At 41.3% G+C, this 16,803-nt stretch overlaps 1 protein-coding gene across 1 annotated transcript in view; it reads left to right on the forward strand.

The window, feature by feature from the left end:
- LOC111865186 overlaps nucleotides 1-16,803 on the forward strand; it is a 72,885-nt gene that overhangs the window by 45,601 nt on the left and 10,481 nt on the right. Inside the window, exons 12-16 of the mRNA XM_023853007.2 lie at nucleotides 443-562; nucleotides 1,607-1,854; nucleotides 4,226-4,434; nucleotides 5,206-6,189; nucleotides 15,960-16,229. Coding sequence (XP_023708775.1) covers nucleotides 443-562; nucleotides 1,607-1,854; nucleotides 4,226-4,434; nucleotides 5,206-6,189; nucleotides 15,960-16,229 — 1,831 coding nt within the window. The remainder of the gene's footprint in view (nucleotides 1-442; nucleotides 563-1,606; nucleotides 1,855-4,225; nucleotides 4,435-5,205; nucleotides 6,190-15,959; nucleotides 16,230-16,803) is intronic.

The following is a 16,803-nucleotide window of genomic DNA, read 5'->3' on the forward strand; positions in this document are numbered from 1 at the left end:
CCCTTGCTACCAACGTGGTGGGTAAAGATCTCGACATATATGCAGACAGAGCGGTTTCTCTGAATCGTATTTTACAAGCATGTACCAAACCTTTTACAGTGTTACTTGATTAGTGTTTTCATTCACTACAAATGTGTATACCTCGGCTAACTTGTTGACTTGTTATTAATTTTATGCTATCACTCACAGGTGTCTTATCTTAGTATTTAGTTACTAACAGTATTAGCAACATTCGTAATATTTCATAAATATATGTATGTATTTCACTCTTCTTTAGATTTATGTTCACAGATTTATTTGTCATATTTGTATTTTGTTTTAATTATTTTCTGTACCTTATATACTCATGCTAACTTTGTAATTGGCCACTGTGCTGTTAAGTTGTGGCACGTAAATAAACATGAATTGAATGAATTGAATTGAATTGAATTATTATTTGCAGGTTCAGTTGCCACGACTGGAAGTTGGACCCAGTATCCCTCAATAAACTTCGAGCAGCTCGTGTTCTTGAGTTTGGGATGTGGCTCCTGAAACAGGATGGCCATCGCCTTGTAACCAGGAGGTATTATATGAGCTCTCCTCAATTTTATCGGTTTTAAGATAAGGAAATGTAATATTTAGTTTGCAATATTCTGAAATTTGTTTCTTTTTTCTTTCTGAAAATGGTAACTAAACAAGAGAAAATTGTCCCTGTGCTTAATTAAGTACCACACCGTTAATTACATATGGATGAATGGAGGTGCTGCTCCATGCCTTCTAACCTTGGCATATTATTAAGTTGAATGGTCAGCTTTCTGTCCCAGCTGCTTTATCTGTAGGGAAAGGCCCCATGTATACATTGAATAAGAATCTGGGTGAGTCCCAGAGCCAGTCTGGACACTGAAGAAGAGAAAAATTTTCTATTGTAGGTAGAAATCGAACCGTGATTCCACAAGTCCTGCCCATGGGCTAGTCACCATGCTGTCAGGACTATCCGAGCTCCAAAAAATGACAAATTATGTTTGAATTTTTTCATCCTTCCAAAATTGTGAGCTTGGCTGGTCACATTAGTTTCGTATATGTAAATGTAATGTGCAAGAACATGTTTTGTCTCTGAACTTGGTTAATGGTTAAGGTGTTTGCAAATTGTTTGTGTTTCCAGTTTTCATATTAAAAAAAATAGATCGATTTAACCTTGAAGATATAATCTAATCATGTATTTAATTTAAAGACAAATTACCTTTTCAGCAAGACAAATGAAGAACATCAGCGTTTTCCTTTAGGTCACATGTTACAGGTGGTAAGACACCGATTTAACTTAAGATTTCTAGTGAACTTTTGGGAACATGTTCTTCTCCCAGTTTCTTCGTTTTTTCTCTCCTAATGATCATTCCACCATTGCTCCATACTCATCTGTTACTGCTGCCTGAGGTGTGCAATATTCATGACCAGGCAGCACATTGTCACATTGTTGGTATTTAAGTTAGGGCTTCATCTCTGACCTGGCACTTGATTATTTACAGAGTGAGGAAATTATTGACTTTACTGAAAGTGTAGTGTTAATATCATGTCAGAAAGAGGACATAATTTGCTCTGCATTGATATGTCATCTGTGACAATTCTACAGATCATCTCCAGGCTCAGAAGAATCTTCAGTGGTATTTGAAGCAGTTGGAGGTCAGCAGGTGCCTCCGTGCGACCTGATCAGAGAACTGGAGGAGCTGAGTCTCACCAAGCTTCCATCACCAGCTCCTTCGGACACCAACAGCTGGGGAAGCACAGCTACTGGCACTTCCACACCTGATGATTCATCAATCATTGCCGGTCCTCAGAGTCCACCACCTGCAGAGCACATCCACAGTGATGCAGTTCATGGTAAGTGTCAAGATGTCTTCATCACTGTTTGTCATTACGGTTAATTACTTTCATACTGGAAACTTCTTTAATCTTTTAAAATGCAACTGGCCTAGCATACAGTTATCATGTCTTGATTTCGTTGGGTGGGGTGAGACTGGGTCCGCTTGGTACATCGGCCACTGTTTTACCAGCTGTTGTACCAACTCCAGATGATAGATGATAATGAATGTGGAGCAGTTGGTGGAATGAGAATTGACAGGGGAAACCAAAGTACTCAAAGAAACCTGCCCCAATACCATTTTGTCAACCACAGATGCCACATGACCTGACCTGGGATTGAACCTGGGCCCCCGTATTGGGAAGTCAACAACTAACTGTCTGATCTATGGCACAGCCTTACCATGTCTTCATGTTGGACACAAACTTTGGCTATAATCATGTAATTTCTCCTTTCTCTCAGAATTTGGGGTTTAGGCATAGTGGTTGGAGGTAATGAATAGTCATATATAGTTAGTAAAGAACTTATAAGAACTCAGGGGTTTATTTGGTGTGACATTATTGCATCAGCCGTGAAAGAAAGTAAAGGTGTCACAATTACTGGTACTGTAACTTAATATACCCCTCTCAGTTTTCTGCATTGGATTCCCAGTTACTTTGCACAGTAATGAAACAGTAAAGAGACAGAAGCTCAGCTGAAAACTTCCAAGTTTTGAATAAGATGAACCATTTATGTTTAGTTTAGTTGATATTCTCTGCCAATAGTACTACTGAGAACTTAGGCCCGAAATATTCATACATGTGTCATGGTACAAGCCACATAGCTCAGTTGCTATAGCAACTAGGCTACAGGCTGGATTTAGAGTTGGATTCACAGTAGAGGCAAGAAATTTGTCTCTTCTCCATAATATTCAGACCTGCTCTGAAGCTCACCCAGCCTCCTACGAAATGGTGCTGGGGGCTTCTTCTCAAGGGACAAGTGCAGCAAGGGCATGAACTTGACCGCTAACCTCCACACCCTTATATGTCTGCATGGTGTTGAACCGCCCCTTCCCCTTCTCTCAAATTATTTATTATCAGAGCCGTGAAGTAGGGAGAAGCAGCCCATCGTCGCTGGCTCTGTTGCTGTGTTCGCAAGCTTCCCAAGATATTCATGGGGTATCAAAGCTATATGGAGAAGCTACAGTAATACATTGGCCTTTCAGATGACAATAACAAAGTTTAATAACAAAATAACAGAATTACAGAAAATATGCAAAACATACATAATCATGGCAGAACAGGGATACAAGAACCCAAATCCATGATTGCGGAGCAATCACTCATCGCCAACAGTCGCAACAAAGAACAAATTAACTCACCCCAGTTTAACTAACTTCCTCTAGGCATTAAACAGGTTACCCCAGACAAACACAAATAATAATAATAAAAATAAATAAGCATATAAATACGCGCATCGCAACTGTTCTAAGCCACATCTTGCGATCGCGGGCAGCCTTTACCTTACCAGCCTTATGGAAGATATACCGAACACAATTTTAAGGTACCCAATCTGAAACAGAATTTCTAGTAGCAATCCCCGCTAGCTGGTAAGCATCCACTCAGGACCCTGTAGTCTGACAGACTGCGAAGCAGGTCTAGTCTCCTTCCAAGACATCAGATGAGGGATAGAAGGTGACATGATACATGGACATCATGAGGATAATACGTCAACATATGGGGGTGAAGATGGAATCTGGGAATGGCAGACGCCATGACATCACGCACTAAAGCGAGCACGGCTCAGTGTGGTGCTTAATTAAGCCCATGGATAATTGTTGCCTTTAACTTGTCTCTTAGCAGGTGAAGATACTGACAGCAGCTTTATGCCCTTCAGCATTGTCATGCTTGCAATATGAAATCTTCATTGTCCTTTGATCCACCAACATGAAAGCATCCTTTTATTGGTGAATCACATGGTTTTGAATCAGTTGAAGCTGTTCATTGAAGTGTCCTCAGGGACATGTTGGCCTTGGGCAGGAAACATTGATGGTGGTGACTCGAATTTTGACTGGCCACTATACATTGAGGTGACATTTGCATATTATGGGCCTCTTGGAAAGTGCTACGTACAGGATGAGGAGTCTGTCTATCATTTATTTTATCACTTCCCAGCTTTGGCAAGGCATATAGTAAAAATCTTCAGCTCTGCATGCTTAGAGTCAATATGCAGAGTGGCCCAGGAGGAAAGGTCAGTTTTCTAGGAGGTCACAGTATCAGTCATTCCAAGCAGAAAAATGTATATGTGCATGTGTCCTATTCCAAACAGTGACCTGTGTTAATCTGACACACCAACATTGCGTTTTCTTACCTTAGCCACATTTATTTCAAGTAGGTGCTTTTTTAATTGCAGAGAGACGTGCTGGTATTCTGAAGCCACAAGGTTCTTTGGAGAAGGCTCGAGAAAAAGAGGCCACCGAAATGATGTGGTCCCAGAACCAGAATCATGGAGGCCCCGTAATAGCTAAGCGAGGTCGGCAGAATGTCGCAATGCAAGCTATCATGAGGAAATCGGTGTTGCTTGGAGAACAGGAGACATCCAGAAACTTGGAAGCAAAGCAGGTAAGTGTTGTATTTCATTCTCTAGGACACATCATGGGCTGGAAACAGGGTTGTGCAGTACCACTTTGTTAGAGGAACTGTGCAAGCTAATATCTGCTCTGGATATTGCATTTAGCTCACGCACATGCGTGGAACTAGGATAGAAAAAGAGGTAGAAATTTGTGATAGAAACCTAGCTGACAAAAAGCCAAGTGCACAAGCACCAATATAAAGAAATGGGAAAAAAGAAATGTGAAGACATGTAATATCTACCACTAGTGCCATCTGTGGAGTAACCTGAACACTTGAGACTGGAACCTTTTGGAAACACATGAAGAGTCTGTTACATCATACAGATCTTCTCTGTGAGTTAGAAACCTTACTGCTGATGAGGGGTATCCAGATAGGAGAAATGACCAAACTGGGTTGGCGTATTGGATTGGTTAAGCATGCCATATGGGCCTATTCCTTATGTTTCCTATACCTACTGTTAGTTTCAATTTCCAAAATCCTGGCATCATTTCAGCGTACTCTTTGACCCTCTTCATAGGAATGTTGGTCTAATTTTGATTTTTCTAGAAGACCCTTTTGGAGATGGTACCTAGGTTCACCAAACTACACAGCTAGGGGTCTCCCTGCTTCCCCCAATATAGCTTCTTCCACACTCACAGGGGATACTGTAAGCACACTGTTAAGAGTCTGAGACATTTCTAGTCTATGGGTGGAAGTAAACCTCTGTGTTCAGTTTTTAATAACTGCTGTTTTTTTAATATGCTTTGTTTTACATTGCAGGTAACATTTAAAACTCCATCACCAAGTGTATCCCCTGGAAGTTCCCAGGGTGCTGAAGATGGGCAAGTTGTCAAGTCAAACAAAACATTGGCGTGGCAGCAACCAAAACAGGTTCCCCAACCACCCTCTCAAGCCTTAACTGTGTCCTTTCCATACCAGACTCAGCAAACCTCACAGCATAACATGATACAACAACATAACCAAGTCCCAAGAAACCAGGTGTCTCAAACACAGTCTATATTTGGTAACAGCGAACTTACTTGCCAGAACAGTCTGCAGCCCCACAGCCAACCTGTTCCATCGAATTCCAGCAACATAGCTTCCTCATATGGTCCACAAATTCCATCCTTCCCCACTCATCCTGCTCAAATACGTTTTCACCAGTCTTCAACAAGAGCCAGTCTGCCAGTCAATGATAACATTGGAGGTGGGTACCCATCTTCTCATCAGTCATATGGAATGAAGTTACGTCAGCCACCTTTCACACCATGGCAGGAAGAAGGTCCACCTCTTCCTCCATCCTGGTGGTATGGGGACAGACAGAATTCTGCAGGTGGCAATCAGCAAGATGAAACAGTTACATCACAGACCTCTGGAACTCCAGTAAACCTACCATTTCCAGCCTTGAATTATCTGCAAGGCAATATTCTTCAGCAGCCTGTTCAACGTGTTTCTGTGAACTCGCCAACGGATCTGGTTCCGGATGATTTGTACAGTAATGCAAATTGGCGTTCAAGACACCAGATGTCAGCCCCACCACCGCCTCTAAATCTTAACTTGAATCTTCAGCATCAGTTAATGAGCGGAGCAACACCCCAACTTCCTGGCAATTTTACACCACCAACTTCCACACAATCGACTGTGTCAAGGTCACTTGCACGAAACAGCGGAAGGTTTCAAGGGTCCCAGAACAGACCTGATGCTAGCCACTTGTCTGTGTTTGCCAGTGCAAGAAATCAAGAGACGCAGAGACTCAATTCAGAGGTTAGTTGGTATAGCGACTGGCTACGGGCTGGACGACCAAGGGGTCAGAGTTCAAGTCCCAGTAGGGTCAAGAATTCTCTGTACTCCACGTCATCCAGACCAGCTCTGGGGTCCACCCAACCTCCTATCCAATAGGGACGGGGGACTGTTTCCCTGGGGTTAAAGCAGCCTGGGCGTGAAGCTGACCACTCACCTCCAGCTAGTGCCAAGGTTAAGAAAATGTAGATCTGTATGTCCACTCTCCCATATGCCTTCATGGCATAGTGCTTGCTTAATTAAGCACAGGGACAACTTTACCATTTCACTTGTAAGGTGTCCATTGAAATTTCAAAAGAAAAAGTTGACATTTCCCATCTTTAGTTATGGTTTTCAACAGTTATTTCCTCCATTGAAATACTATCATACACTGTAGCCATTGGAGACACTGTGAAGTAATGGTCTCAGTGAATATGCACATGATATAACTGTCTTTTGTGGAGGTCAAGATTGCTATTACTGACTGAGGCAGAAGTACCTGCCGCTGTCATTTATTGTTGCCATCTTCTGGTACTGTTCATAAGGAAGGATGATATTGAAATTTGAGTAAAAAATGGACAGTTTTCGCAGTTCCATTTTGTTCTTTTAAGTGATTCTCTGATAGTTAAGGACAGTAAATAGTACCACTTTATGCCCATGAATGATCTCTAAATGTTGTAGAACTTGATTTGAATGTTAAAGAAATTTAAATAAATTAATAGGAGTTAATTTTTTACCCATGTAAAGTTATGTAGAAAAAATTTGTTTTTGGAGTGCAAAGTTTGGTAATTTAGGAGTGCTTTTGTAAAAGACTGTCACAGATATGCACCTAGAATATTGTGGCATATAGACCCATTACTAAGCGGTGACTGTAAACAATGATCATTTCTGGGCAACAGCTCGGTAAACATGTTCCCGCAGCAAGTAGAGTTACTTTCGGAAACGGTGTTTCTGCGTGGTCTGTGTCGTCATTATGTTATAAGTAGGGACCGGATTTTAATGCAAATGCATATTTCTTTCTTGCAACCAGAAAGTATGCTCGCTTGGATATATGCATGAATTACGTCATTTCTTATATTTTGGACATGGTTTGATGGTGCATATAAATGCATATTTTTCCTCTTTTATGAATAAGCATCATATTTTCGAAGATCTCTATTTTTACTGCATATTTCCTCAATATCAAGAAAGATATGTTCTTAAAGACAGCCTTAAAGAAAAAGACAAAAGCTACAAAATGCAGCAACCATCGCACAGTAAGCCTTATTGCACATACAGCAAAAATAATAGCAAAGATAATTAAAAGAAGAATTGAAAGGAAAATAGAGGATATACTTGGAGAAGATCAGTTTGGATTTAGAAGAGGAAAAGGAACCAGGGATGCAATTGGGATGATGAGAATTATAGCAGAACAAACTTTGGAGATAGATGAAGAACTGTGTGTTTGCTTCATAGACTGGCAGAAGGCATTTGACCGTGTAAACTGGACCAAATTAATGCAGATCCTAAAGGAAACAGGTATCGATTGGTGTGAAAGAAGATTGATCAGCAAATTGTACATGGATCAGAAAGTTAGAGTACGACTGGACAGAGGGGAGACAAGAAGTGTGCAGATTGGAAGAGGAGTTCAACAAGGATGCTGTTTATCACCAATTCTATTCAACTTGTACAGTGAATGCCTTACCAAGGAAGCTCTGGCTGGGCTTGGAGACTTCAAATTAGGAGGGCAAATTTTCAAACTGTGAAATATGCAGATGACCTTGTGTTAATGGCTAAGGAAGAAACTGTGCTGCAGGGTATGATTGATAGACTAATCAAAATTGGAAGGTGCTATGGCATGGAAATGAATGTGGAAAAAACAAAAGTAATGAAAATTTCGAGACAACCAACCCCAGTCACTATAAATATAGACCAAAAACAACTGGAGAATGTGAAATGTTTTAAATATTTGGGTAGCTTGTTAACAGATGATGGAAGGTGTACGTGTGAAATTAAATCTAGGATTGCCATGGCAGAAGCTGCATTTAGCAAGAAGAAGAATCTTTTTACCAGCAAATTTGACTCAAATTTGAGAAAGAAACTAGTGAAATGCTACATTTGGAGCATCGCTTTGTATGGGGCTGAAACTTGGACACTTAGGGCAGTAGATCAAAAACACCTGGAAAGCTTCGAAATGTGGTGTTGGAGAAGGATGGAGAAGATCAGTTGGACCGATTATGTGAGAAATGAAGAAGTGTTATTTAGAGTCAGTGAGCAGAGGAATATCCTACACGAAATAAGAAAACGGAAGGCTGATTGAATTGGTCATATCTTACGCGGTAACTGCCTTCTAAAAGAAGTTATTGAAGGAAAGATAGAGGGGTGGATAGAAGTGACCAGAAGACGAGGAAGAAGACGTAAGAAGATGCTGGATGTCCTTGGGGACAGAAGAGGATATTTTCATTTGAAGGAGAAAGCTCTAGATCGCATCAACTGGAGGAATTGTTTTGGAAGAGACTGTGGACCTGTCGTCAGACAGATTACTGATGATGATGATGATGATTTCCTTTTTAAAACGTTTATCATATATATTTTTTAATTTTAGGTTCAAATTTTCAATCATGGTTGTGTGCATACAATTTTTCTTTTCCGTATTAGAATATGTTGCATATTTGACTCAACATTTCATCATGATTCGTGTTTCTGATGCAATACCCAGGACGGGACTTCCCCGATCCCTGTACTCGTAACTTGCCTCATCCACGTACCATCAAAGTGGCCGCGAAGAGATTAGTCGGAAGCGTTCACATGTAGCCGCTATCAACATAATACTATTCAACCGATAAGGGATTTCACTTATTTATTCCCGAAGTCTCCATGAGGTTCGTTACGCTTCTTCATTTGAAGCTGGGGGCCATTCATATTAGTGGTGACTAGTCTGTAGTTAAGTTTGTTTAGCTTTCTGTACTCATGCCGAAAGTGAAAGTAAGTCAGAAAACTAAATTACAGATGTATCAGCGGGAGTTCGAAGGGGAGATGATAAGTATGGATAACAAAATTAATTCCGAGCGTGTGAGATAACAGTTGGTTGTGAAAAACGCTTTCAAGTGCTTCAGCATTTGAACACTTATATACACAAAGAGAATATTAAAATAAAATCCACAAAAGTGCTCCTGTTCAAAAATTGCTTAGTGAATTTTCTAATAATAGTTTTTCACAGTTTTCCTTTGATTTATGCGAAGCCTTTGTAGTGGCAGATATTCCACTGTGTAAACTAACCACTCCTACTCTGAGAAACTTCACAGAGAAGTATACACAGTGCAAAGTGCCGGATAAATCTGGTGTGCACAAAAATTACGTGAAGCAGTGTTATGATCTTACAATTGAAAGCATTAGAGATAAGATTCAAGATAATTTTGTGAGGGTGTCAATTGACGAAACACAAGATTGTGAGGGATGGTTTATTGCAAATTGTATAGTTGGATCCCTTAATGAGAATGAACAATCTACCCCATATTGTCTTGCGGTAGAGCAATTTGAAACCATAAATAGCTCCGCAGTTTCCGAATTTTTTATCAATTCCATGAATTTGCTATGGCCGAATGGCATTCAGTATGAGCGCGTATTGCTCTGTGTGACTGATGCCGTAAGTTATATGATGAAAGCCGGTACTGCTCTTGAAGTTATATTTCCAAATATGGCAGATTTGCCTTGCCTTGCCCATGGGTTGCACCATGTTGCAGAAACAATTCGTGCAAATTTTCCACTTGTTGACAAGTTGGTGTCTTCTGTGAATAAGGTATTTGTTAAAGCGCCATACAGAAAAGAAATGTCGTGAATACATTTGATCCCAAATGTGCAGCATCAATTCAGATTGCCCAAGATGTACTAAAAATGCAGAACTAGAAACTAATCTCTCGTATATATCTGCTCATTTCTCTCATCTTCCATCCGCCATTTCCTCACTGGAGGCAAGCAATAGCAATACTACTTTGTGTCAGTCGTTAAGTGTGTTCAAAACCACTGTTTCCAAATTGAATTTGGTTCCTGGAAGAGTTGGTGAAGTAGTAAAGGAAAAAGTACACAGCATTCTTTAAAAAAATCCAGGATATGAAGAAATTTGTGAAATTGAAGAAATTTTAGCCAGTAAACGTACTGAACTGCCAGGTAAAAAATCCCTAACAGTGGAGCAAATAGCGGCTTTTGTATATGCGCCCCTAAGTTCCTGTGAGGTGGAAAGAAGTTTTTCTCGCTATAAGGACATCTTACAAGACAATAGGAGGTGACTAACTATGGAAAACCTAAAACATTTAGTAATTCTGAACTGCAACAGAAGAGAAGTTGAAAGTTCGGAGAGCTAAATGTGAGCACCATTGGTTTTTTAAATTTGTGTTGAAATATGTTGGCTTTGTTGCGTGATTTATATTTAAGTATAGCTTTTTATTGCAAGTGAATCATTCAGTGATTAGATAAAATGAACTTAAATATTGATTTGTTGGTCTTAAAATAATGTAAAATCAATTTTAATATTTGGTATAAATTTTTATGGGCATATTTTAGTGCATATTTCGGAAGTTTTTCGTGCATAAATGCATACATATTTAAGGGATTATTAGGGCATAAAAATCCGGTCCCCAGTTATAAGCAAGGGACAGAGTCAGTTGTTAGGTAGTTATGTACGGGAGGCTGTGTAGATGGAACCTGTGCTCATGAAGGCAAAGAATGTCCACTGTTAGAAGCCATTGCCAGGGAATGGCTGTTGAAGACACAGAAGGCTGGAAAATGGCTTGGCGAGTGCTGTAATGATTTTTAAAGTGGAGAGATTTTGTGGCCCTGTAATTGCTTCGTAGTTCCAAGTCATGTGTACAAGTGGTCAGTGAATCTGTTCACCAATCCAAACCACCTCTATAGTCACACACATTCTATGTGACAGTATTTTAGGCAGCTAGTGGTGAGATATACAATACCATGCTGGTTCTCAAACTTCAGGAGACTGTTTCTCACACTACATTTTTTTCATATGCTTTCATTAATATTAGTATAACTTGGGATCTTCTTATCCAATCTGCATGAAATTTAAACCCATGTCAATGTGTAAGAAAGATTCTTCTGGAGAGAACTTGCAGTTTTAGGGCACAGGAGACTCACAGCAGAGTAAATATTTCAGTGTTGTTAAATACAATTAAGTAAAGTAGTTGGAGCTGATTCATTCTGTTACAGTCTCCACTATCTGTTTCCTGACAGTGGCCTCTAACAATGGAGATTCTTCAGTTTCTCACACTCAGATCCTCTTGTCACAGCCACCCATGCAGAACTCTTGTCAACTGATAACTGGGTCCCAGGCTGGTGACCATTTCACACCAACCTCTACTCTTCTCTTCACATGCTGACATTCAACTGAACTCTCTCTCACTAACCAGCTACTTCACTTCATTTCACTCAACTGAACTGCTAACAAGTCTCTCCATCAGCCGACTTGCTTCTTCAAACTGTCCTCGGCACTGACCACATAAAAAACACTTTTTCCGTTGTTATAGTCCAGCAATACCTCGACCATTGCATAGAAACGGGTGTTTGTTTATTCGCCTATTGCAGAGCAACAGCTGATGTTTACAGAGTCACTGCTTAGCAACAAGTCTGTATGCCACAGTAATAATTTCTTTCAGTATTCTGCCATTAATGAACATACTGCTTCTAATTGATTCTATTCCTGTAAAAGCTATAATGCTGATTCTTTTTTTTTTAAGTGTTTATCTCCTTGGAAAATTCCACAGTTGTATTATTCAAATTGTGTACTGGGTGTTGTATATCAGATTATTTCAGTAGCAAGTCGTAACTTCCCAAATTTAAAGCTTTCACTTAAAACTACAGTATACTTCTGGTACCTTATGTGGATTGTGCATTATCAAGGGGCTTTGCTTAGAAAATTGACTGGTGTGTCCAATGTAAAAAGATAAACTTCATTTGAAATTGCTTTTTAGAAAGCAACCAGATGCACATTGAAGGAGTTTTATTTCACATTTATATATGTACATGGACTCGAGAAGGCTTTCGTTGTTGGGTTTTCCTTTTTAGTCTTTCAAAGTGACACATTTCTCAGAAACCACACGTTTCTACCAGTAGCATCTGAGTAAAAGATACTTATACACGTGTCATTTTATAAATCCAAATTCACAGGTTATTCACCTATTCCTTTTACTGATTATCTAGGTTTTGTGTTTGTTCAAGAAATTTGTTTCTCATCCAACTCAGATAATTGGGAGTCTACTGTATTGTGGAATTACACGAAATGTAAATTTTGGTAGGCACAAGAAGTATCAAACTCTACTTTGCTTCATTGTGCTTTTTCTTATAATACTCTACTTTCTTTCACATGCTTTATTAGTTGTTTTCTTTAAGCAACCAAATTTTGTCCATAGCTGCTTAAGAATAATCATTCATACATATTAACAGTTGGGGCATGCTGATGCATCGTCAGTTGAGGCACTGTGCTACAAGCCGGAAGGTCATGGAATTGAGTCCCGATGAGGTGGATTTTTTCAGTTGACCTAATCCTTCCAGCCGCACTATGGCCCTGGGGTCGACTTAACTTCTAACAGAAATGAGTACGAGGAATCTTCCTGGGGGGTAAATGGCGGCCAGCATATAGGGCTGACAGCCTCACTGCCATCTGTGAGCAAACTGTTGATTTTATGTGGGACCCTCAACATCTCACAGCCCTATGGGCCTCCATGGCCTGTTATAGGGATACCTTTATCTTTCACATATTAACAGTCATGCATGCATGAAATATTATAGCTTGCTGTGGACTTGTAACATTTATGCTTTGAAATAGTGGCAGGGTTGGGTGCTGATATGTTTTCAGCAAGGTCATTTGGACTATTGTTTACTTAACAGTATGTATTTATTTGTTTGAAATTTTTTTAATTAAACCTCTAAAGTGACAGATACTAGGCATGTGCAAGAATGGCCTCTTGGAAGAAGAACTTGGAAAGACTTCAAGAAAGGTAGAAAAGAACGAGAATTTCTTTTCTAGACCAGTTTCTTCACTGTTGCAATCACAATTTATAACACTGGCCATTCTTTCACAGTGCATTGAAGTGTCACTTTCAATATCAGATCCATTTTCAATGACAATTTTCATAAATCATAGCATTAAAAAGAAAAAGAAATTTCCAGGGTCATGTCCTTCTTGACTATGGACAGAAAGAGCAAGAGAGACAGATTTTGTTGACAAGTTGTTTTGTTCTAGCATTTTCAACCATTATGATTCTGATGGATCAGGGTGCTTGCATGCTAATGCACAAAGCAAAAGCTGTTATCTGGAAGATTTTGAAGACTGGGGACTGAAGAACAATTATTTGAATGTAGTTCAAAATTTCTCTTACTATTATTCACTTCTTGGACATCATCCTGTGTGTGTGTTTTTTTTAACAATGTTTCAGAGACTGGATTCTATCTCCACTCTCAGGTAAATGCCTGTTCAGTCAGGACCAGTTGATAGAGCTAGTCATATCTTGATTCAGATCAGGCACATGCCCAATAAATGACCAGATATTCAGCATTAAAAGTTACAAAATGGACAACTTGTCACCATTAGTATTTGTTGAAATTTTAACATATTGGTTTGTGGGGATTTTGTCGTTACTCCAATGACAACCCACTTCTTCGAAAAGTTTTTAGGTCCTGAAAAGGACCGTTGGCTGCTGGGATGTTTGGCCGGTGAAGTAGTGCGGCGCACACCGGTAGAAATGAGATGTTGTGTACTGTGTGTTGACTAACGTTGCAGCAGCTAAGTTAGTAGTCTGGCCGCTGAGCATGATTGATGGATGAAGCCTGGTTGCGGAGCGCGGTCACTGGAGTGGCGGCAGCTGCGCCAGTTGCCCAGTGAGTCGGGCATGACCACCAGCGAGTCGAGGCAGCCAGTTGCCTAGTGAGTAGGGCATGACCGCCAGAGAGCTGAGGCAGCCGTACCTGGCACAGTGAAGTGCCGATGCCTCCAAAGACCGATCGCTCTGGATGAAGTGTGATAGCTGACTGGCTGATCCTGACTGACTTGTGAGCGTTGTGCTCCGCCTTTTATACAATGCTTGGCGGAGGAGCGAAATTTGCAGAGTGCTGATTGGTCAGCAAAAATGAGGAGCAGAAATTTGCAGTGCGTGCTTGTATAAATATGCTATGTGGGATGTTCCAACATCACTCCCCCCCTCGCGAGAATTGATGCTCATGAACTGTAGTGAGGTGCGCTGGATTTGCTGGGTCGGTAGCACATGATGGCTGCCTCCAGTATCCGTTAGCTGCTGGGTGGTGGGCAGTTGTATGTGCGAGCTGGATGCCGCAAAGCCTCTGGATACAGCTGCTTCCAAGCAGTCTGCGGCGTCCATCACGTCGGGGTCACCAATGTGGGGATTTTGTCGTTACTCCAGTGACAACCCACTTCTTCGAAAAGTTTGTAGGTCCTGAAAAGGACCATTGGCTGCTGGGATGTTTGGCCGGTGAAGTAGTGCGGCGCACACCGGTAGAAATGAGATGTTGTGTACTGTGTGTTGACTAACGTTGCAGCAGCTAAGTTAGTAGTCTGGCCGCCGAGCATGATTGCTGGATGAAGCCTGGTTGCGGAGCACGGTCACTGGAGTGGTGGCGGCTGCGCCAGTAGCCCAGTGAGTCGGGCATGACCACCAGCGAGTCGAGGCAGCCAGTTGCCTAGTGAGTAGGGCATGACCGCCAGAGAGCCGAGGCAGCCGTGCCTGGCACAGTGAAGTGCCGATGCCTCCAAAGACCGATCGCTCTGGATGAAGTGTGATAGCTGACTGGCTGATCCTGACTGACTTGTGAGCGTTGTGCTCCGCCTTTTATACAATGCTTGGCGGAGGAGCGAAATTTGCAGAGTGCTGATTGGTCAGCGAAAATGAGGAGCAGAAATTTGCCGTGCATGCTTGTATAAATATGTTATGTGGGATGTTCCAACATCACTCCCCCCCACGCGAGAATTGATGCTCATGAACTGTGGTGAGGTGCGCTGGATTTGCTGGGTCGGTAGCACATGATGGCTGCCTCCAGTGTCCGTTAGCTGCTGGGTGGTGGGCGGTTCTATGTGCGAGCTGGATGCTGCAAAGCCTCTGGATACAGCTGCTTCCAAGCAGTCTGCGGCGTCTGTCACGTCGGGGTCACCAATGTGGGGATTTTGTTGTTACTCCAATGACAACCCACTTCTTCAAAAAGTTTGTAGGTCCTGAAAGGACCGTTGGCTGCTGGGATGTTTGGCCAGTGAAGTAGTGCGGCGTGCGCCGGTAGAAATGAGATGTTGGGTATGGTGTGCTGACTAACATTGCGGCAGCTAAGTTAGTAGTCTGGCCCCCGAGCGTGATTGCTGGATGAAGTCTGGTTGCGGAGTGCGGTCGCTGGACTGGCGGCGGCTGCGCCAGTTGCCCAGTGAGTTGGGCATGACCTCCGGGGAGTCGAGGCAGCCAGTTGCCCAGTGAGTCGGGCATGCCCGCCGGAGAGCCGAGGCAGCCGTACCTGGCGCAGTGAAGTGCCCATGCCTCCTAAGAACGATCACTCTGGACAAAGTGTGATAGCTGACTGGCTGATTCTGACTGACTTGCGAGCGGTGTGCTCCACCTTTTATACAATGCTTGGCGGAGGAGCGAAATTTGCAGAGTGCTGATTGGTCAGCGAAAATGAGGAGTGGAAATTTTCAGTGCGTGCTTGTATAAATATGCTATGTTGGATGTTCCAACAGGTTCTTAACACATATTTTATTAAATATATTCCAGCAGGTAACATCAGATGGCAATGGCAAAGAAAATTTTCAAGGAAGTAGCTCCGTGACAGGAGAGAGCTCTACAATATTTTCATCGACACCGAACACCAGTTCATTCTCTGCCTTGGGACTTGGCACCAGTACCTACTCATTGTTCAGTACACCAAGCTGGGTGACTCCAGTATCCACTTGTGGTCTTGAGTTGGAAGGAAACCCCTGTGGGAATGGATTATCTAGTGTAATGGGGGTTCCAGGGAACAGCTCCCTCAATATTGGCCAGCAGGTAAGAAAATGTTTTTCATTCTAGTTTTTTTGAGCCCTCTTTCATAAAACAGGCTTGTGCAATCTCTATGCTGACCATATGTCTGTGAAACCCCTCCCCCACTATAAACTTATGAATGTCTGAACCAGTCTCTATGAAACTTGTTATATATATCATGGAACCTATATTTGTATCACTGTATCACTCATATCATTGCTAGGCAGTGGTTTAGTAAATACATTCCCACGGCAAGGAATATGGATAACAATAGAAGGATTTTTGGATGCATACATCTGTTGAATTGAATTGAATTTATTTACATTCTATAAATCCTAAGCAGGTTAGTACCTTTGGATACAGAACAAGTCAAAAGGTTACATACATAAGTACAGGCAATTTTAGCTTAAAAATTAATATAACTTAATTTTACATCATTCTCTATTTACATTGAAGTATTCATCTAAAGAGTAGAAGGAATGAGCATGTAGATAATTCTTTAACTCTGATTTAAACTTTTTAGTATCATTGCCCAAGTTTTTAATACTTTGTGGCAGATTGTTGAACACTTTTATGCCAGTAAAGTAGACTCCTTTTT

Source organism: Cryptotermes secundus, unplaced genomic scaffold, assembly GCF_002891405.2.
Source record: "Cryptotermes secundus unplaced genomic scaffold, Csec_1.0 scaffold745, whole genome shotgun sequence".
Lineage (NCBI taxonomy): Eukaryota > Metazoa > Arthropoda > Insecta > Blattodea > Kalotermitidae > Cryptotermes > Cryptotermes secundus.